The 22,234-nt window shown below is 43.0% G+C and overlaps 2 protein-coding genes across 4 annotated transcripts; one reads left to right on the forward strand and one right to left on the reverse strand.

Moving 5' to 3' along the window:
- The first annotated feature begins 455 nt into the window (after window positions 1–455).
- Window positions 456–12,862, forward strand: ripk3 (receptor-interacting serine-threonine kinase 3). 3 transcript variants are annotated; one of them, XR_014570639.1, is made up of 13 exons: window positions 456–598; window positions 1,887–2,053; window positions 2,748–2,925; window positions 4,441–4,596; window positions 6,058–6,200; window positions 6,353–6,402; window positions 6,692–6,850; window positions 7,401–7,483; window positions 7,647–7,713; window positions 8,620–8,684; window positions 8,977–9,042; window positions 10,706–10,893; window positions 11,770–11,906. XR_014570639.1 is itself a non-coding variant. In XM_083788534.1 (13 exons), exons 2-13 carry the CDS (start codon window positions 1,893–1,895, stop codon window positions 11,986–11,988), a joined length of 1,518 nt encoding a protein of 505 aa, XP_083644660.1. In that variant the 5' UTR covers window positions 456–598; window positions 1,887–1,892; the 3' UTR covers window positions 11,989–12,862. The 3 variants fall into 3 exon arrangements, 2 of the variants coding, with proteins under 2 accessions (XP_083644660.1, XP_083644661.1); XM_083788534.1 differs by having other exon boundaries at window positions 8,977–9,025; window positions 11,770–12,862; XM_083788535.1 differs by lacking the exon at window positions 456–598 and having other exon boundaries at window positions 1,739–2,053; window positions 8,977–9,025; window positions 11,770–12,862.
- Window positions 12,863–18,455: 5,593 nt separating this feature from the next.
- Window positions 18,456–20,337, reverse strand: LOC310875545 (cerebellin-1). The gene is made up of 3 exons (XM_083788819.1): window positions 19,606–20,337; window positions 19,353–19,472; window positions 18,456–18,665 (listed from the first exon to the last, which is right to left on the reverse strand). The coding sequence occupies exons 1-3, from the start codon at window positions 19,912–19,914 to the stop codon at window positions 18,468–18,470; spliced, it is 627 nt and encodes a 208-aa protein (XP_083644945.1). The 5' UTR covers window positions 19,915–20,337; the 3' UTR covers window positions 18,456–18,467.
- Between the last annotated feature and the right edge of the window lie 1,897 nt (window positions 20,338–22,234).

Genomic DNA, 22,234 nt, shown 5'->3' on the forward strand with positions numbered 1-22,234 from the left:
AAGCTGCTATCCGTAGGTTTCAATTTACCACGTCATACCCGGGATGTGAAATTCTGCAGCTTCGAGAGAGGTCTACTCTAAACGTTTCAGTGGAAAACTCAGAGTAGGGAGGGAGGGAGACAACCTCCCACCACAAGCCAGATTGGATGAACTTCATGGGGGGGGGAGTGGCAAATAAATATATATATTTTTGTATTAATTTGAATTGTATATGATGCATATATAGTTTATTCTTTATTTTTATTCATTATAATTAGTTCCGGATTGAAGCTTTAACACCATCCTCACACTGTGGGGGGGCATGTGCTCTTGGGTTGAGGTCACACTATCAAGTACAAGTTTTGATAGAAGGGGGACTCCCTGTTACAGTTACAGAATGACAATTTCAGGGTCATAGTATTTCCTATATGTGGCTTGTAGAGGCGAAGCAGAAGTACAGGCACCTAAACAAAAAAACGGATCCATCTATATTTCACTTCTGCTTCCTTTATCACTTATATGGAAAGGAAAATATTTCTGTTCTATTCTGTGTGGAAACTTACTGTACTAAGGATTTCTTAATGTTCTTGAGGAAGACGTGATGCATATGTTTTTGCGGGTGAGTAGTATTTGTGCTTTATTTATGTCTGTGCTGTAGAAAAATAAGATTTTAAAGGCCTGATCATGTGAAATAAGTTGGGGAAGTCTCTGACCACGGCCTCACGTGTATGATACACTATTTGGGAAAATGGAGTTTATTCGGTCATAACGCAATAAAGTGAAAGTGTAACATATCCACTTCAGCTATAGGTTTTAGTAGTAGGCCTATACCTACCTACTGGATCTGTCATCCTTATCTGACTCTGATGTGTGTATAGTACAGTGGTTTTCAACCTTTTTCATATCAAGGCCCATTATTCATTTGAGCCACGGACCACCATTTGATGAGATTTAGCCTCTCAGACCCAAAACGAAAGAATATTTTGTTGTCGTTGGATAAGATTTTGTCCACAATACCATTGAAGTAAATTAACTAACAAGAGAGAAGACTGACGACGGACAGGCAAATGGAAGTTTCGGAGTTTTATTTTCAGAGACAAAAAAGTACAAAATACAGCATCACATGGGGCCAGGCCACGGATCCTCCAGCAGCCTCAAGGCGTCCGGAGACTGTCACACTAGATAGACATTTTCAGTAGACTTTATATAGATCAGGACAAAGACATCAAAGGGAAAAGGTGCATGGTCTCTCAGGTTTCCCATCCCCCTTCTTCCCAATTTGTCCCCATAATGGTAATGGTCAATTCACACAGGAACACAGTCCTGTGTCCTAAGTTAACATGTAGCAGCATGCTATCAGCAAGCCAGATATTTAGGGTCCCTCCTAAAGTCCCTCCTGCAGCTTGCCCATACATCCTGTCTAAACATGTGATCCCTCACCCATTAGAGACAAAGTAATGTCACACTATACAGTTATTTAAGCTATTATTAATGTTAATTGGGATTCCATATACCACACCATGCTGTATGTTGGTACCATTAGGAATTGAAATAACAATTCTTCTACATTCTCTAATTGTGTAGACTTCTTTTAAATTAAGTAATGCAGATGTTTAACAATAATTTAACTCTTGAGAGCGTAAATGTTTCATTTCACACTCTCAAGAGTTAAAGATCTATAAGGGTCCATTTGGTTACCAACTCTCCGTCATTTAGCTGGGGACCACCTGGAACCCCCTCAAGGACCACTGGTTGAGAACCGCTTGTGTAGTATAAGCTATTTATGGTATCCAATTTTATAATCCTCAGTAAGCCAAAGGCACTTTCACGTTCTATTAAAAATCAACATCATATAATCATTGTTATGATTAGCCTACTTATTTGTCATTGAAATCCCTTCCCCTCAGTGAACCATGTCACTGTCTAGCTACCCAGACGATGCAGGATTCATTGGTGAGTCCACTCTGCAGGACTGGAGGGTGATTGGCTCAGGTGGATTTGGTCAAGTCTTTAAGGCCAGACATCTTCTGTGGGGATGGGATGTGGCCGTTAAATTATTACACCATGATGACGGGTAAGTGGAAAAGTGTGCCTACTAAGTGCCAACAGGGATTTAAAGGACGCAAATACCCTTAATATTATTGGCCTGAATATATGTTATTTTTCCCCAATGGAGATATCCTAAAAAACAGGGTTGTATTATAATCGGGGACTAGACTATTTCACATTCAATGTTCTTTTTCCACAAATGAGTCTTGAAAAAATGGGGGTCGTCTTATAATCAGAGTCGTCTTATATTCGGGACAATACCAGTACTTCATATGATGCACTGCCTTTGTTTGTAGCCTAGCTGTAGTGAAACTGAAACTTTGGAAATATATTTTGACCTTTTAAATGTTGCCAAAAAGTGCCAAAAACATTTTGCTGCTTTTACTTGTAGTTAGCGACAAAAATGAAACATATTGATTCTTGATTCTTTCAAACATGTTTCCAATTCCACAGTACATTATTTTCCTATATTTTAGCTGCACAAAATGTATCCCTTTATTTCCCCCAACTGTACCACATACACACACTCACACACACACACACACAAGAAAGAGGCATAGCATTTTATTTTAAATAGCCGCTCTACAATATATCACAATATCTGTGCTTAATCATGGATCGTCCACAAAGCTAACAGTTTCTCTATTGACTTGGGCTTTCGTTTGAAATGTACCCATTCTGCATATACTAACAATCAAGTCTCTCCGACATTCATTCAGATCCAGGACAGATCAGCTCCTGCTCCACGAGGCTGAACTGATGCGACAGGGAGGGAGCCCCTATGTCATCCGGGTCCTAGGGGTGTTCCGGGGTCGACCGCCCTTCAGCGAGACCTCCTCCATACAGCTGGGCCTGGTCATGGAGTTTATGGAGAGGGGATCCCTAGCCTCTTTGCAGGTTAGTCTGTCCATTTCATACTGTAGGTTCACACTGATTTTATTATCCAATCAATGATCTGTCCTCCTTTCTTCCATATCACACATGTATTCCTTTCCTCTCTTCTTAACCGGTGGGCGGCGGTGGTTCAGGGGTAGAGTGGCTGGATGGTTACCACAAGGTTGCCAGTTTGAACCCGTGGGCTCCCCCAGAGTTAGTGTCGAAGTGTGCTTGAGCAAGACTCTGAACCCCTAATTGCTCCTGATGTGCTGGTTGGTGCCTTGCATGGTTTCAGCTGCCATCAGTGTATGAATGTGTGTGTGAATGGGTGAATGTAATGCACAATATGTAAAGTGCCTTGGATAAAAGCGCTATATAAATGCACCATTTACCATTTAACCCATTTAGGATTGACTGAGGTTGATTCTAAATACTGACCTATACGTTTTTTGAAAAAACTTTATATATTTATTCAAAAATGTCAAAAAACGTTATGTTGTAACGGCAACAAGAACAGCAACATGAACCTCAGAAGGCGTACCCAAAATTCACGTTAGATTCAGGTGAGACATGACCTTGGCTTTGACACGATTTAAATGTCTCAATAGAAGAGCAGGGATACAAACATACATTATACATTAAAAAAAGGTTGTGTAGTGAGGCTTTAAGGTTATAATTTACAGTTCTTCAAATCACCCTTTCGCTCAATACAAATTACACATTGTCAATGAGTATGTCTTTCTTCATAAACATTATAATGTCTTAACTTAAGACTTATTTCCTTTCCATGGTGGTCCTCTTACAACTACAAGCAACAGTTAATAAGTTGCAAATGCAAATACAAACAATACAAAACAAATGTAACATACATAAAAACAAGCACTCCACTATCTTTCCCTAGACAAATTACCTTCTATACAGGAACATTTTCTAATAGACATATACAATACCTCATATTGGTTGTCAGTTTGACACTGGTTTCAAGACTGTTCCACTGTGTAGCTGTAAGTAAATTATCCCTTGGTAAATGGTAAATGATGCATTCATATAGCGCCTTTATCCAAGGCGCTTGCATTACATTCATTCACCCATTCACACATCGATGCCAGTGGAAACCATGCAAGGCACCAACCTGCACACCGGGAGCAATTAGGGGTTCAGCTCAAGGACACTTCCACACTAACTCTGGGGGAGCCCAAGTTCGAAATGGGAATCCGGTCACTCTACCCCTGACCCACTGCCAACGCTATTTGAACAATAGGAAGGCTCACATTTGTTACATTGGCTCTGGTGAAAAGAAAAAGTGACCTCGCCATCTTATGGACCATGTTCAGCCTGTCCATGGTAACCCTGGGTTCCACTGATATAAATTAGCCTTTAATCAATGTTTTTGTCACTCTGATTCTGTATCAGGCACTGTGTTGTTGCACAGTATTTTGTGATTTCACTGCTTGTATGAGTAGTGAGTGACTAATATACATTCTTCTTCATTCTTGACTTAAACATTTATTTCTGTTTTGCCCTCTCCCTCACCAGGACACTCAAAACAGCCCCCTGCCATGTGCCCTGGTCTTTCGACTGGCCCACCAAGTGGCCATGGGCATGAACTACCTACACAGTCTCACCCCTCCCATCCTCCACCTGGACCTGAAGCCCAGCAATATTCTGCTGGACACATGCCTAAATGTTAAGGTGAGGCCCGCCCGGCCAGTCTCGATTTTCAGTCACAACTGTCACATCATATTACAAATAATATGTGTTAAGTTCTTAATTGTGCAGTTAGATAGATAGATAGATAGATAGATAGATAGATAGATAGATAGATAGATAGATAGATAGATAGATAGATAGATAGATAGATAGATAGATAGATAGATAGATAGATAGATAGATAGATAGATAGATAGATAGTGATGCGCCATCCTGTGAGAGGGTTATCTAATAGTCCAATAAACAGGCTGTACACTTAAAATTATGGATTCACAAGATCTGGCATTTATTGATTGCCCACAATTATCCCAAATGGAATGGTCATGTGATATACATATGAACAGCAAAGACATATATGAAAGCAAATACGACCTGTTACATCACAAATTCAGATTCGATCATATCAGTCCGCAGATCGGTGGGGCCCCGCGAAGCGCAGGCCAGAGGGTTAGTCTGTCCTGGAGAATTCTGACGTGTCACTCTTTTTACCAGCCACTATATAGGAATCTCTCTGTCACTGAGTGACCTTGCATTCGCACAGCTCGGCTGCACACTCATAAAAGTAATGGTAACTGCTTAAAGGGTCTACTTTCCCCCATCAATAGATAGAGAGAGAGAGAGAGAGAGAGAGAGAGAGTAGAGGCGTAGAATTAGGGGATGCACACACAGATTAGACACACCAACCGACCGACATGTGGAAACAGCGGTCGGACATGCAGTCGGACATGCGCTGCTCCAAACCCTAACCTAATCCTAACCACAAGCACAGAGCAGCGCATGTCCGACCCTTGTAGTATGCCTCCCGGTGTTGGTGTGTCTAATCTGCATGTGCATCCCTAAAAAGTGGCTAATTGCTAATATGCATAAGAGGGTCATGAAATGTATGTAAAGGAGAGTTCATTTAAAACACATGTCAGTCCAGTCAGTGTGCATTGTCAACAGGCTTAGCTCTTAGCTAGTTTTGGTGATTACCATCAGTGGTTTGTCAAGAATGTCCATCCTCTGCCATTGTTCAAGACAGCGACAACTGCCTGTGTTTCTCGTCTCCTATAAAAGTACACTCATGGCCCAGGCGGTGGCGTAACCGTCCGGGCACCCGACTGGTAATCCAGTCGCAGTGTGCCGCGGGTTCGACTCCCGAGCCCGACACGGCCTTTACTGCATGTCTTCCCCCATCTCTCTCCCGTTTCCTGTCAGCCTACTGTCTGTCCCTTCAAAAAACCAATAAAAAAGAATATCTTAAAAAAAAAAAAAAAAAAAAAAGTACACTCATGGAGTCAAGGAAGTCTGGCTCTGTTGTAAGGCTTGTTCAACAGTCCTTTACTTTGTGAAGCCATGGCTGAATCACTTTTTGCAATGTATCTCTCCCTCCCCTTCTCTGCATCCCTTCCCCTATATTGTTCATTTTATTTTTCTCTCCATTCCCCTCTCTTGTTCATCCAGCTCACTGATTTTGGCCTGGCCAAGTTTTACAGCAGTGTGACGCGGGCGTCCAATGGTGGCGAGGAGGGGGGGACGATTAACTACATGCCTCCGGAGGCCTTCGACTTATCGTACAGACCCACCCGTGCCTCTGACATCTATAGGTATTCACATATTCCCTCTGGGTTTCTTCTGTGTGCCTGTCTACGTAAATATGCAACACTCACCAGTCACCCATGAAAAGTGTTTGATGACAGGGTTTTGTTTGGATGTAAGATAATTGCTGGATGTCTCTCTCTCTCTCTCTTTATGTTAGTTATGGCATTCTTTTGTGGTCGATTGCGACGGGGAAACAGCCATATGCCAGTGAGTGATTCTCTCTTCGTCCGTCCGTCCGCCCGTCCGTCCGTCTGTCTGTCTTCTTTCTTTTGCTCTCTCATTTGTTGTCTTAATTGTATCTCTCCATCCATCTCCCCCTCCTCAAATAAATAACTGTCTCAGCTTTACAGATGCCACTATTACAGTATTGACTAATGTTACTTAAACAATAAGAAATATTAGAAACACATCATTTTGTGCCTAGTACCTATTCTGCTACTAAGGTTTCTCTTTTCTCCTCTCCTCTTCATCAACAACCTTTCCCCTCCGCTCTCAGATGCCATCCCCAGCATCGTACGGCTACGTATTCCCAAGGGAGACAGGCCTTCCACGATAGAGATGGACCAAGGGGAGGCCCATGCAGGACTGGAGGATCTGGTAAAACTCATGGAGAGATGCTGGCTCCCTGAACCCGCCCAGAGACCCCTGTTCCGAGGTGAGAATTCCACCCTGCAAGAACCACATATAGTTTTAGACCTCTGACCTATAACGTGGTGAGAGCCGTGAGCTGACCACCAATTGGAGAAAACTTAAATAGCACTAAACAGTACATAATCTATCAGAATAGAATAGAATAATAGTTTATATGTATAATTATTATAAGAGACTTTGGGCTTGTTTTTCTGTAGTCGCTTGTAAATATTGGTAATTGCGGGTTGCGTTCGTTTTTGGGCCTGTTTCTAAAGTGTAAAGGCTTATTTGGGCTTGCTTCCTAATGTCATTCAAATGTATCCCCCCCTACTAATAAAAACTAGGGGGGGGGGGGACTTTTTCTTTAAAGATATTAAAAAATGTCCACTTTTTTCCTAAGAAAGCTTGTAGATATGTTAAATTCAAATATCCGATGGATATAGGTTTAAACAGTGCTCATGTGACCTTCATTAACCTGGTTGCTTATTTCTCTTGCTAAATCTGGCAACACTATATAGAATAGAATAGAATAGAATGTATCAACCTCCTGAGTCCTGTCTATATGTTGTTCCCAGAATGCACTGCTGTGACAGAAGCCCTGTATGAGAAGCACCGGAATGCAATTAATAACGCAGTACACCAACTGCTAGTGAAGTTGGTAATAAATGAATACACACACACAGCCAACACTCCCTTTTCAATGTGCGGTGTACACCACACCATACCACATCATACCACTTTAACTGTATGATGAAAAAAAATACCTTTCTTTCTTTCTTTCTTTCTTTCTTTCTTTCTTTCTTTCTTTCTTTCTTTCTCAGGACCAAAGGAGTGATGAGAGAGTTACAGAAGAGCGCCCTACAAAGATTCACACCACTCAGGCATTAGGTTTGTCCTTAATGCTGATCGTCTATGTAAATAAAAAGTAAAAAAAGTATATGATGTCCCCTCTAATTGTGTTGTTCCACTGTCCCTCAGAAACATCATTCTATTCTATTATTATTGTCTCCACCAGGCCGAAGGCATGGGGGGAGAGTATGTTTTGCACTCCGTCCGTCCGTGTGTCCGTCCGTGTGTCCGTCCGTGTGTCCGTCCGTGTGTGTGTCCGTGAGCAGCTAATCTCGGCCACCGTTAACCCGGTCGATGCCAAATTTTGCACACACACTCCCTGGATGCCAACGATGAACCTCTGCCCCAAACTTTCCAGAACGGCCTGTTATAGCGCCACCAGGAGGCCGCTTTGTGCAAAACAAGTTTTTGCACAGTACACCTACAGATTTTGTCCAAACATGGCGCAAATTGGTACACAGTCTCTCTAGAGCCATTCAACGAAACCGGTCTTTCAGATTTCTCAGACTCCATCCTGATTGGTTAAGATTGGCTTCCAAAGTTCACAGGAGTGCTCAGTTTCAAACAAAATGCTGCAAATCATGAACACATCGCGTGATTTCCGTGAAATTGTGCACGCACATTCCCACTAGGCCGAGGACGAAATGCCACATGAACAATTTCAACTCAGCCTCAAGGTGGTGCTATAACTGGCCGAAAAGTGTTTTTACCTCTAACTGCACGGATCTGTGGATAATTTACTTTTGTTGCCCTTTTATCCAACCACCAGATGAAGGCAAGCTGCAATGTCCTACATTCCTATCCTGGTGGAGACCTGTGCCCAGAAGGGCACTTTTTCTAGTTATTATTATTATTGTAACAGTATTGTAACAATGTTGTAATCTTATTGTTATTCAGTTTGTCCTGTCTTCATTCATTTGCTTTTTCTTATACTTCATATTTTAGCGAGTCCCAATGGCAAAGCCGTGAAAGTGTCCAACAACGTTTTGACAGGACCTCCACCAACCCAGGTAAGAGTTATTGTTTATTATTATTATTTTTATTTTGCTTTTGCACACTAACTAATGCAAATACTAATATAACAGTTTAAAAATGTAGTTTGTGAAGCATGCCCTCACATTGAAGGAACAAAAATAAATAACAAATCTTTTCGCTGTGACCAAAAATCCCAGTAGTGACTCTCGGTAAGAGTCACTACTGGGATTTTTGCAGCTATGACAAAAGCTGCACTGTGCTCAAAATGCTAGGGTTGCCATGCATGCCATGCATGCCGTTACATCTCCACTTCCTTTTATGTTGCAGGAAACTGCTGGTTTGACCATGAATCAAAGAGACAAACACATCATCAAAGGTGAAAAGGAAGTCGAAGTAGGGCTTGCTCGCTGTCTAAACCACTATGATAGAAAGAGGAAAGTTCGCATACTGTACTCTGCTCTGCAAGAAAAACACACAACGTTTAAAGCTCTTTCATTTAGTACTACTGCGTGTTGCAATAGCTACTGTTCAATCATAAAAAAGAAAATCTGCCTTGGACCAAATTAAAGTGTATGAGAAAGAAATACCTCACCCATATCTCACATCGTTTCTGTCGTGCAGAAACATCTTATCTCCATTTAGTCCGGCAGCCAACAGGCTTCTTTTGTTTAAAGTGGGAAATTTGGTATATAGTTTTTTTATTGGCCTAAAATATTGTTGTCTTTATACATACATTCATATAGAGTACTGCAAAGGAATCTGTCTATGGTAGCACACAGCTCCTTTTCCAAAGAAAATCAAAAAGAGGAAACTGTATATTTGTTTGCATGCCCCTTATATAATGACGCTCTTCTCGGAACAATCCTTTCAACCAATAAGTATTGGAATTGCTAATCTCAGCAACACCTGCTTGCTGCTCCCTACATATCCACTGACCCTACAATTAACCACTGACCCCACAAAACCTGTGACAGCTCACTCTCGACAGTTCATCTGGTGCAAGTAAAGTTACAGAAAATGAAACAGTCATAAGTACTTATTTGCATAATAGTAATAGGTTTTCAAAAGCAATTAAATTCAAATTTATTTTAAAGCAAACAACACAAGCAAACAAGACCAGCCTATTATTATATTCAGGTTCAATCTCTCTACTCTTCTAACTGATCTATTTGATCAGGCCTACTGTTAATTATACCCCTCAAAGATTTTCTACTGGATGTTCCCTGCTGGCACCTTCATTAAGGATAACTCCCTTTTTTATTTGGTTACATTCGTTCCCTTTTTTTAATATAAGTAAAGCATTTTCGTATCTGCTCTCTCGCCCCTGCATGGCAAAAGGTTGTTAACACGATGATGATATATGTGAAGCCTTTCCTCCCTTCTCTAGTTCCTGTTAAACCAACCACATATACACACACACACACACACACACACACACACACACACACACGCGCAGAAAAAGCCTCGTTCTCCAGAGACGCTCACCCACCCCCCGAAGACATATAAATCATCATGTTTTCTAGCCAAACGTCAACCACCATCCAGACTCAATTGTCTATGCACTATCAACCAGGAGAGGCCTCCCTCTCCTGGTTGATAGTGCATAGTGCTAGTCTTCAGTTTTAGTTATATGAACTAATATGAACTATGATGTTGAACACATTAGTATAACAATTAAATTATACTGTGATACGGACGATGGTTTGAACATACTCCAGCATAATAATTCATTGATCTGAAATTGTCTCATTCAATGTCACAGACAGTAGTCAACATAGCATATCTACAAGCTCCAAACGTGGCGTGAAGCGACGTGTCTTGAGCTTGTATACTACTTTTGATACTGTTGAATTTGAATCCTGAAAACTAACAATTTTGGACATATGAGGTTTCCAACCGACAAAGACGGTATGTTTCATCATTACAACTCTTTAAACACGTACGTATCATAAGGTAGTGAGGTTGTTCAAATATATAATGTATATATTTTGGTGTGCAATATTTGGTTTTAGTTTTTAGATTATGTCGTTTTAGGTTCTGCGTCTATCATTGGCAGGCCAGACATCATTTCAGCCAATCAGAGGCCTTCATGCTGTTCCCGTCCACTCAAAATCAAATCACAAAGTGATAGCCGCTGATCAGAGGCAGACGTCACCCTTGTTTCCTGTGCCTGAGAAGAGACATGCAGACAGGACACCTCATCCACCGTGCAGGCTTAGGCCAAGCTCTGCTGGACACTACCAGGTGGGTGGATTCTATCATGTTAGCTCAATGGTTTTCAAAGTGGGGGCCATCAGGGAAAATTACTTGACAATTTTGCAATAGTGTGGGTACAGCCAGGCTATAGCTATTTTGAGTTCCTAGGCCTTGGTATGGTAAAGGTTGGGACCCCTGGTTTGGGTTTCTACACAAGTATTCATAACAATCAACAAACAACTCTGACTGTAGCAACTCAGGAGTCAGAACACAGCAAGTTTACATTTCCCCTATCTGAGAGTTGTTTAGTCCTGGGTGGATTAATACCTGGACGAACAGAAAATATCAGTAGGCCTAGTATCAGAGATGAAAATCTGTGTTTTTCAAACCTTTTAATTTCGAGGACCCCCAGTTTATTATGGAAGCTTAGGCCATAACTCAGAGAGTGTACAAATGGACAATATTTTAGATTGGGACCCCCTGGAAAAACCCTCAAGGTCCCCTGGTGGTCCCCGAGCCACACTTTGAGAACCACTGTTCTAGAAAATGGAACGTGGCCTTCTAATAGGAGTTAGGGGGCAGAAAACAGCACGGTCACGTGGTTCATGTACTCGCGCGAGCCCATAGACAATGCATTCCGTAAACTTCCGGTTGTCCCCATCCAATACTTCCGGTTGTCCCCATTCAATAGAAGTCTATGTAGGAGAGCCACCATTGGACTGGCCCATGAAGTGAACGGAGTTTGCGTAACTCTGTCTTACTCTATGGCTCTGGGACAAGCTAGCTACTGCAATAGCTGTAATTGCCTGACATTCTGCTATATGTCGTATTGTCATTGAAGCAGTCAATGTCCCATGATTTTAATATGAATTTTGGAAACTCCAGGAGCTCCTTTTTAAGTCCCGCTGTGCTCCTAACTTTCAGCGTCAGTTTTCTAATCCAGAGACCGCCGGCCATCGTTCCCACTCCACCAGTGGGATGTCCATCACCATGAGCAGTGTGGTGGGACTGCAGATCGGCGACAACAACAAAATGTACGTCAACGAGAGGAGACGGCACCCCACGGCACCACCTGGAGCCAACGTCCCAACAACGCCGCAGCCTGAATGTCCCACGCAAAAACCTAAACCTAAATGGACTTAAAAAATCAGGAAGCGTGTGTAAATGATTCACAGAGATTGCCACGCTTCTCAGAATTGTTTTTCTTTGACTGAGTTCCTCTTTTTCATTAAGTCATGATTTGCCAGATTGGCACATAATTATGGCATATATGAATTTTCCTCTATCATCTTATTCTTGTATCTCTGTATCAAGCTAGGTTTTCTTTTAATCCAGACAGTTGCCAGTCGGGCAAAATCTAAGGTCCCTTTGTTAACACATTGTATATTTTTCACTACCCAGGCCTTGCAGGCCAGTTTCTGTTTCACTCTGGCATCACACCAATGTGATTGCGGTATGGTTTTTTCCCTCTTCACCATCTGTGGTTGAAGCATATTTAAAACGGTAGTGCGGTGCCAGCTCATATTGGCCACATAAGCATCCCTATTCTGGTCATGAAATTTGGTGGAACCTTTGAGAACCAATGCCATAGTGCAGTGATTCTCAACTTGTGGTACGTACGTATACCACTGGTGGTACTTGAGCCCCCCTCTGGTGGTACGCATGCAGAGTCTGGCAGAGCAGTCGCCCAACAAAGAAGAAAAAGTCAAAAGTGGAATGAAATATTTACATTACTACAGGTAGTTCTTCTGACCAAGCAATTGGTTGAAATAGGCTCTCCAGCCGTGCTGAAATGAGCATGACAGCACACCTATAGCCATTAATCCATTCTGGGCGGAAATCCCTTTTGGTGTTTTAAACATTATGTTATAATTTAGCTATTTTTGAAAAATCATAAAATTTGGCGCTAATCTTTGAATATATATTCTTTCAAAGTGAATGTTTTTAACTCAGGCCTAAATGGGTTAATAGAAGATTTGAGAAAGGATTAATCACATTAGAAATATCATCAGTTGTGCTGATGATATTTGATGATAGCTGATGATAGCACTCGGACAATTACATTGTTGTACACATGGAGATTCCAGCTGTCCTCAGATGAATGATTGATAATTAATTAGGAACCTAAGGGTTCATGGACACTCCTAACAGTATATGGGAGAAAATGAAAAGTTATGTGGCCAAATTGTATTCTTAATATAATTGTTACCAACAGTGCTCTGCTCCCCTAAGCGTTTATTTATTGGTGTGGGTGCCAATAAAATAAAATTGGAAATGTGAGTACTTTTTGGATTTATTTTCAATTCCTACTTTTGATGTGTATACTGGATGTTGGGTCTAGCACTCCACTCACTGAGAAAACCCATTGCAATCTCTTATTATTTTGTTGCCAACAGTGCTTAGCAAGAATATAGATTTTTCTTTTCTCTATATCCTAAACACATCCTTGTTTTGAAAGGGAGGGTGTTTATTGCCCAGGCATACCATGTTTGTGTAATTTGGTGTTTTTCAAGAACCCTCCCGGGCTTGCTCAAGGTGTGTGACTTTTTGTGCACTTTTGACTTGACCACATGAACCTTACAATCCCTATTCTGGGCATTTCATAGCAGACAAAGTTCGAACATTCTGCGAAAATAGCCAATCTAGAATCTCACTGTGTCACAACGCAACACATTGAGCTTGTAAATTGACTGAAGAAAGAGGGTGCCAAGTACAGACCCGTGGGGGGGGGGGGGGGGGGGACGACACACCAATCACCTACAGTAAGTGAATAAAGGCTCATACTGGTGTGTTGTCCAGGTTGTGCAGGTTTAGTCCATACACAGTACGCAGGGACCTGCAACATCCACAATCTTATGAAAAGATTTAGGCGGGACATCCAAAACATTTGTTTTTCAAGCTCCAGAGCCTCAAAAAGGAGCTAAATCAGAACCACCTTTGTTTGAACCGTCAGCACAGTCACATGACGTTGATCTCCTTCTCCTATTTGCATCGTGCACATACTACTAGGGCATGACATTCCTCTAGCTAGGTAACCCACCCTGTTACGGTACCTAACATTTACATTTAAGAATGAAACAGGTCGAATGTTGTTTTCTTTTTAATTCTAAGTCTCAGACAAAGTACTAACATGGTCCTCTGCTGTGTGTGCACTGGGGCGTTGAGACTAATAGGATGTGACAGTCCGGGGCGATCCCGGCAGGCTCCTGGCACTTTCTCCCCTGCAGCCATCGCCAACGCCTCCCATCTGTCACCGGATGCACCGCAGAGAGCCTCAGAGCTGCTCTGCGTCACCTGAGGTACTCTTTATGGGAGACACTTCACATGACTCTGCTCTGTTGACTTAATGTAGTGGACTTTGTTACGGCATAGTAGTGGCACTATAGAACCGTCTGTTACCAAGTGGGACCTTTAGCCAGAGTAAAATCCCTTAAATGACAGAATGGATCAGGAGGCAGGCTTGCAGGTGAAAATAAACATTTGTAATGTGATCCAGGCCTGGATAACATAAATGGAAAAACTAGACAACTAAAGAAAAGGCAACTCAAACATAACTTAAACAAAGAGGCACAGATGTCAACCTCTCCCCATGTCAGCCTACTACAAACTGAACCATTTCCCCATTATGTACTAGTTTATATAGACTACCGACTCCACCCCTGGGTAAGTAATCAGCAAATCACAATGTACTAGCAATCCACCCGAAATGCTCCGCATAATGAAATCAATCAGCTCTTCAGGCAATCAAGGCAGGTCCCCCAATAACAGCATCTAGATAGCCAAGTATTTTAGATTCATATGTCACAGCAGAATGTGCACCTTCTGTGGGACTGAGAATCTACAAATACAATACAGCATAAATACCATAAATGTGTATTGTTGTTGAACATCATGAATACAATGTGTATTGTTGATCATAAATTAGTCGGACAGAGGCTGCTCTGTCTAAGGTCAGATTCTCACCTAATACTTCGGTAGACTCGGATGCGTATGGGCGGGGAAATTGAGGTTCTTGCATATTTAATTGGCTGCGGTTTGCCTTCACACTGTCATTCGCAGCAATTGGAAACGCAGCAGGGGGGACCTTTATCAATGTGTTCCATTCATAAACTAGCCTACACAGTGAAATCTATGGTGATAAAATTACACTCATAACGTGCATGTGTCGTGCCGTCTGGGACCCCCCCCCCCCCCTCTCTCTCTCTACGCACGCAGCCGCCACACACTGTTCTTTTGGGCATGGAGGCACAGCGCTGCATGAGCGCACTGATATAACTCCCCAGTACCCACACAGTGACAGCACTCCATAGCACTCCATGTTTACGGCACGCACAGACAGACAGACAGACAGAATATTCTGTAGGCTATACAGTAATGGGACATCTTTGCGCTGCGTAAAATATGCCTTCTCCGTCTCCAACTGTGTTCAGCTCCTCACCCGCCACATTATGTTTGCTTCATTTCCTTTATTTACTGCGGATTGCATTCACACCTGCACCGAATCATAGTCAAGTGCGATTGGAAGCGAAGCGAAACCCCCGTTTTTGGGCGGAGTAAAATGCGGTTCTTTGCTGTGCATTAGGATTCGAATGAGCCTTCACACCTGCCAAACGAAGCGCACTTTCTGAAAATGCGCAGCAGGATTCGTTTTAATCGCAGCAAAGCTCTCTGGTGAGAATGTGACCTAACAGCGGTTCTCAAAATGGAGGCGAGAGGGTACCAGGGGGTCCCGGACCCCAGCTAAGTTATTAGCCAAGTTATTTTGTATTTGTATGCTATGTTACATGGAAATGAGTCTCCAGGACTTTTTGTGCTGTCCTTTTAGCTTTAACGTTGCTGTTTAAAGTTCTGACTAATAAAGTATTGAATTAATCAATCAATTGGTAGTTAGGAACCAATTGGGCCCTTACAGGTCTGTAACTCTAAGAGGAACCAAAGGTGTGTTACAAATCTTGTAAAAACCTTTGGACCTTTCTTATTTATCCACATTAACAAACGATTGACATTGGATGGGCTGACGAGCAGCAGGGAACAAACAGCTGTCCTTATAAGAGCAGGGAGGACTGACGTAGGCGTTAGGCTGCTCTCCCAGGTTTATATATAGTAGGTTGTAGTAGAGGTGGTTTGGAGGCCATATTCATCTCTCTCTGGGCCCGTGCCTATACCGTATGCTTCTCTCCAATGGTCACTTATCGGAAGCAATGGGCCTGGGCACGGAGCCCACAAGTAAAGCAGCGGGGTGGTGTCGTCAGGTAAGGGACAGCCCTGGAAACCAGAAGGTCGCAGATTTGATCCCCAATTTCCCAGAGCATCCGCCTCAATGAACCAGCCCCAGGGGAGTGTGACAAACGCCAATGGGCTTGGCATTTGCAATGGGTCACGCTGCTCCTATTTATACTTTCCTCTGCTGTGTGTATTTGTCAGTCTGAAAGACAGGTAAAATGTGTTTTGTGTTAAATTACAAATAAACCACACTGTCTGCCATATAGACGTCAATTACACTTACATTTATAATTCCAAGATGTCCTCAACCTGCTTTGAAGAGCTATACTTCATTCCTGAGTCATTCTTGTCATATATATCAAGAGTCAGGTGATAGACATCATACTCTTTATTTCCATAATATAATATTCTATTTAGCAAGTCATGCATCAAAACAAGAAAAAATAATTGGACAGACTAACACATGGCGCAAGCAAGCACATAATTAACACATTACAGACTTCTATCTTGCAGTCCGACAATAGACAGTGGGCCATAAAAGTGCAGTTGAAATGGTAAGACTTGAGTTTACAATAGCCTTATTATAATCCATGATGAAGTTGAGTTATGCAAAAATGTATGCAACTATATGCAAATCACTTAGTAAAATCTCCCTAATGTAAACACCAGCTACAAGAGAGTAGGTTACATCAAACATTTTGTATTTGCATCACATACTACACACTGGTAAATACTCAGGGAGATATACCATTAAGTACTATTAAGTTTAACCACTTACACAATTTACATAGGTGACCAGAGTGCCTCGATGGCTTTATACTAAATCAGCAGCTCTCATTTCACATTTACACCACATCTCTTTACCAAAATAGACGATCTACAAGCTCAAAACACGCCGAATTGCACTTGTATTGTAAGCTTGTAGATCAGCAACATTTTTGCCTAATGTTTGCCAGAGAATACGGATGCTAGGGTTCATCTGGTTAAATGGCACTATTACGTGCATGCTTGCAATTTCCAAAAGTTATTAGCCTACACAAGTTGATAGCTGAATGAACCAAAATAGCCAATCTTCAAGCTCACAAAGCATTTGCCACGCAACGTGATATGAGCTTGTAGATAGCCTATTTTTTTAAAAAATAATAGAGTCAACTAAGGCCTATATAGGGTTTAAGTGGTCAAGGACTTTATGAATTAAAGTGCTTCCGGAAATACATTCAAGATTATTGGCTGTAAATAGTCAATTTATAGTCACCCATCAATCGGAGGTGTAATACATGTACAACACAGATAGTCATATTTCTTGCATCTGGTTCACTAATGCTTCACTCTGCACAGCACCATGTCCCTTGAATACAAGAATACGCCCCAATAAAACATGCTCGCCCACTGACGCCCAGGGTCAAATCTGGCGACCTCAGAACAGGCGCCACTAGATAGGTCTATCCTAAACGTAACCTCAGTAAAATATACATGCTATTGTCTAACCCTGAACTTATTCCTAACCTTAACCTCAGTAAAACAAGCGCTGGGGGCAAGTGTTCCGAGAAAATAATGGGGGCGAGTGCGTTCTGCCGATGAACTGTCCCTTGTACCAGTGGCGTTTCCAGGAATTACATTTTGGGCAGGCAAGAATTACATTTTGGGCAGGCAAGAATTACATTTTGCACAAGCAAGAATTACATTTTGGACAGGCAAGATGTGTTAATTGCCGTCCCCCGCACACAATCAGTAGCACTAAAGGTTTTCAAAGAGATATACCTGCCATACAGTAGGATACAAAGGCTCATGCAATTGCATTCGAATGGGTGATTGAGGGTCGCGCTCTACCGCAACGGCCATCCGCTGTCCACTAATAGTTCTCAGGTCTTGTTTTTGTCCTCAGTGTATGGATTTTGGCCAGGCAGAAAATGGATTTGGACAGGCGGACGCCTATCCTCGCCTTATTGTAGATACGCCACTGCCTTGTACTCTGTGCGGTTCTTAACTTATTTGTGTCAAAATGAGTCTTAAAGCCCAAACCACACCAAAGGGTCGGGTTGGGACAAAACAGTTAAGCTAAACCACACCAATCACCACCCATCCCCCACCCTTTGGTCATTAACCTGCAGTGGGGGAAAGTAACTAAGTACATTTACTCAATAACTGTACTCAAGTACAATTTTGAGGTATTTAGTTTTTTACTTTACTTGAGTATTTCCAATTTTCAATACTTTTACTTCTACTCCAGTACATCTCAGAACCAAATATTGTACTTTTACAATAGTACTTCTCCATTACAATTATTTGAAAACTTTAGTTAGTTGCAGTGTTGTAGATTTGAGATACATTACATATTTGAAAACTTGTGAAACGGGACATAAACCCGAGTAGGAATGCTGCCCAGGCTACCACCACCCCTACAAGGGGAAAACCAGAAAGCCAGAGAAGGTGGAGTACTTCCAGCCTCCCATCAGGTTGCCCCGCTCCAGCTTGAGGTAGGCCTTGTCGCCGCGCTCCATGCTGATCAGCCCGGCGTTGGTGGCCGCCTCGCGGGTCACGTCCTGGTCCCCGGCGAACGCAGAGATCACAGGCCAGGCGTTCAGCACCAGGCTCACCTGGGAGTGGGACGGACAGGACGGGACGGGAGGAGAGGGACGGAGGACACGGTAAAGAGAAGTTAGGTGACAGCAGTGGTGGTAAGTTAGCCTCCGCGCTGTTTAGAGGAAAGAGTTGTGACAACTCCGTTCACTTCATGGGGCCAGTCCTCGTTGAAAACATTGTATTTCAAACTCCAGCTTGTCACACTCCAGGGCTGCATGAACAGTGCTCGAGCGCTGGTTTCTGCCCCCTCAATGACGCCACTCTCCTAGTCTGATCTGGTTAGCCTGGGTTCCAGCCTGATTCGCTGCGTTCTGTGTATTTGTTTTGTCACTCACTTCACTAGCTAGTGACAAAACAAATCCATGGAATGCAGCGAATCAGGCTGGAACCCTGCAGGGCAGGGCAGCGAGTGGTAAGTACATGTACTCATGTACTACTCCACTACATTACGGGGGCAAAACATTTTACTTTTACCCCAATACAATTAATTAAAAACTTTAGTTACTTTGTAGATCTTGATACAAAATACACAAACCACTCCAGCACTATATACTGTATATATTTCGGGCATTTATTTATGAGTGCAATTATACAGCGTAATAAGTATCTTTATAATGCATTTGATATGGGCTTCATAGAATGTGTTTCCAGTTTTTAAGTAGCTTAAGTTTACAACTTTACAATACATCAGTTTGTCTTACCTGTATCGTCTGCCTGTTGTAAACTTTGACCACATGGAAGCAGAAACTGTACACCCCTTTTCTTGGAGCCACGAAGATGCTTCTGGCTGGGTCAAAATGGCTGCCAACATTTACTAGAATCTACAGTATAGTAATGGCAATGAGAGAGGGAGAGACAGGTGCAGAGGGTGAGAGTCAGTCTTTGGAGTTAAGTTCACACAAATGCTGTCTGTCTGTCTGTCTGTCTCTTCCTCCCTCTCAAAACAAAGCTGACCTGGTCAAAGTAGATGGTCATGGTGCGGTTGCTCATCTCCGACGGCTCGTGGTTGGTGTTGCGGATGGCGGAGAAGGCCACGCGGCCGGTGCCCGACCTCACCGACATGCCCAGGGCGTTGCCCGACGGCTCGGCCGACGGCGTGGAGTCGCACACCACCAGGCACTTGCCCTCCAACACGATTGGCTCCGTCTCGTTATTGGTTTGCCCCTTGACCCCCGAGGGCCCCCACTGGAGGAGGAGGACGAGGAGTGTTCCCAGGAGCAGGGCGGAGCTGAGACCCAGGCAGGGGGATGCATGGCGGGACATACCTCTTAATGATAGTGTGATTTCTCTCCTGGTACAGTTTACCCGGAAGATGAAAAATAGATGGATTGATTGGATTCAGATAATAAAAACGTGATTGATCCCTCAAGGAGAAACATGCGAGGAGTGCAGTGTTGGCAACAAGAAAGTCTCAGTGACAGTATCGCCTCCTCAAATCCCCCAAATTCAAATGTATGTGACGATGATGATTGATGACAATCTGGGAAATGACGTCAGTAATCCTCAAGTATTATAATTTTCGGCGTCGTGCCGAGATGGAGGGCTGATGTGCTCTTGTGTCCTGGCAAGGGATTGCAGCCAGATGGCTGCCGGCCATATAATACTGACAAGACGTCCTTAAGCCGGATGCAGAGAAATGTCTTTCGAGGACACACAAAGGCCTTATATGTCCTTATATGGAGTTGTTACTGTATGTAGGGATGTGGAGGCCGTCCAATTCTTCTAGCCCATCTGAATGGATGCAGCAGTCCGGCACAGAGCCAGAGCCTGTCTCACTGACTTCAGAGCTGTCTCACTGCACCGTGGCAAAGACTTCAGAGCTGTCTCACTGCACCGTGGCAAAGACTTCAGAGCTGTCTCACTGCACCGTGGCAAAGACTTCAGAGCTGTCTCACTGCACCGTGGCAAAGACTTCAGAGCTGTCTCACTGACTTCAGAGCTGTCTCACTGACTTCAGAGCTGTCTCACTGCACCGTGGCAAAGACTTCAGAGCTGTCTCACTGCACCGTGGCAAAGACTTCAGAGCTGTCTCACTGCACCGTGGCAAAGACTTCAGAGCTGTTTCAAAATAGACAGGAAATAGACAGCAACAGCCAATGAGAGGGACATAAGTATAACGCACTTTTGATAATTGAGAAGTTATGTAAAAACCACGTAACCCACAGAATAGTGAAAGACTCAGTATCAATACGCTCACAACACGTTGCATTGTCAGCTTGTACAGCTGATATTTTCATTATTAAAAAAATATGTATATAATTAATAATCATTCATTAATCGTAATTGATGGTAAAAACTTGAAATAATTCTGCCAATGATTTGCAGTCATATCGCCCAGCAGCAGCCCTACCAGGCGGAAAAAAGGGGGGGTACGGTAAGTTCAAAGACAAAGAAGTAGAAGATGATGATGATGATGATGGTGATGAAGGAGTGGTGTGAGCTAATGCTTTGGCCAGGAAGAGGCTGCCAGCTGGACCCAGGAGGGGGACCGAGGACTGTATCAGTCCCGCCACTGAGACACCATCTGTGGGTAAACACTCCCCCCTCCTCTCCTTTCCAGGCTTATACCTGAGTCCCTGCTCGCATTCCCACACACACACACACACACACACACACACACACACACACACACACACACACACACACACACACACACACACACACACACACACACACACACACACACACACACACACACACACACACACACACACACACACACACACACACACAATATATAGGGATCAATCTCCATAAAGCAATAATCACATACGATGATACGAAAGCGTGTGATGTCAGATGAAAAAAGAAAAAACGGGTCGGACTAGCGGTCCGGACACCTATAGGCTGCTAAACCAGCTTGACAGCGTGTCGCGGGTTCGACTACCTGACGACCTTTGCTGTGTGTCACTCCCCATCAGTCAGCAAAAAGAAAACCCCCCAAAAAAAATCCGATGCTATATATTATATAATGTCACTTTCATTTTTCTTTATTAATTGCCAAATCTCCCTGGTGTTCAATAATAATAATATTTCAAAGCTGTTCATTAGTATCACCATTACGGCACGGGAAGTCTATAATGGTTATATGGCTAAACTTGCAAAACAATAAAAATACATTTTACACACTAAATTGTATGTTACAGACAAGTGAAATAAATCTTACCTCACACAGTATAGGTGTGTATAAGCTCCCTGACATACAGTATTTGTCTGGCCTCGGTAAGTAAGCGCATCCCAAAAAAATCCAAGTTCCCTTTCTGCTAATGCCTCATCGTTACTGCTCTTCTCTCTCTCTCTCTCTCTCCCTCCCTCTTTCTCTCTCTCTCTTTCTCTATCTCTCTGTGCCAGTGTCTTGTCTTGTTGTCCTCCTCTCCTGCTGTCTCTATCCCGTCAGTCCCTCGCTCACTCTTCCTCCCTTCCTTGCATCTCCCCCTCCCTCTACACCCCCTCTCTCCTTTCTCTCTTTTCCTCTCCCCCTCCCTCTCACTCACTCTCTCCCTACCTACGTCTCTCTCTCCATCTCTCTCTCCCTACCTCTCTCACTCACTCTCTCCCTACCTACCTCTCTCTCTCCCTAACT

The sequence above is a fragment of the Protomyctophum parallelum genome (assembly GCF_964188405.1).
Source record: "Protomyctophum parallelum genome assembly, chromosome: 18".
NCBI lineage: Eukaryota > Metazoa > Chordata > Actinopteri > Myctophiformes > Myctophidae > Protomyctophum > Protomyctophum parallelum.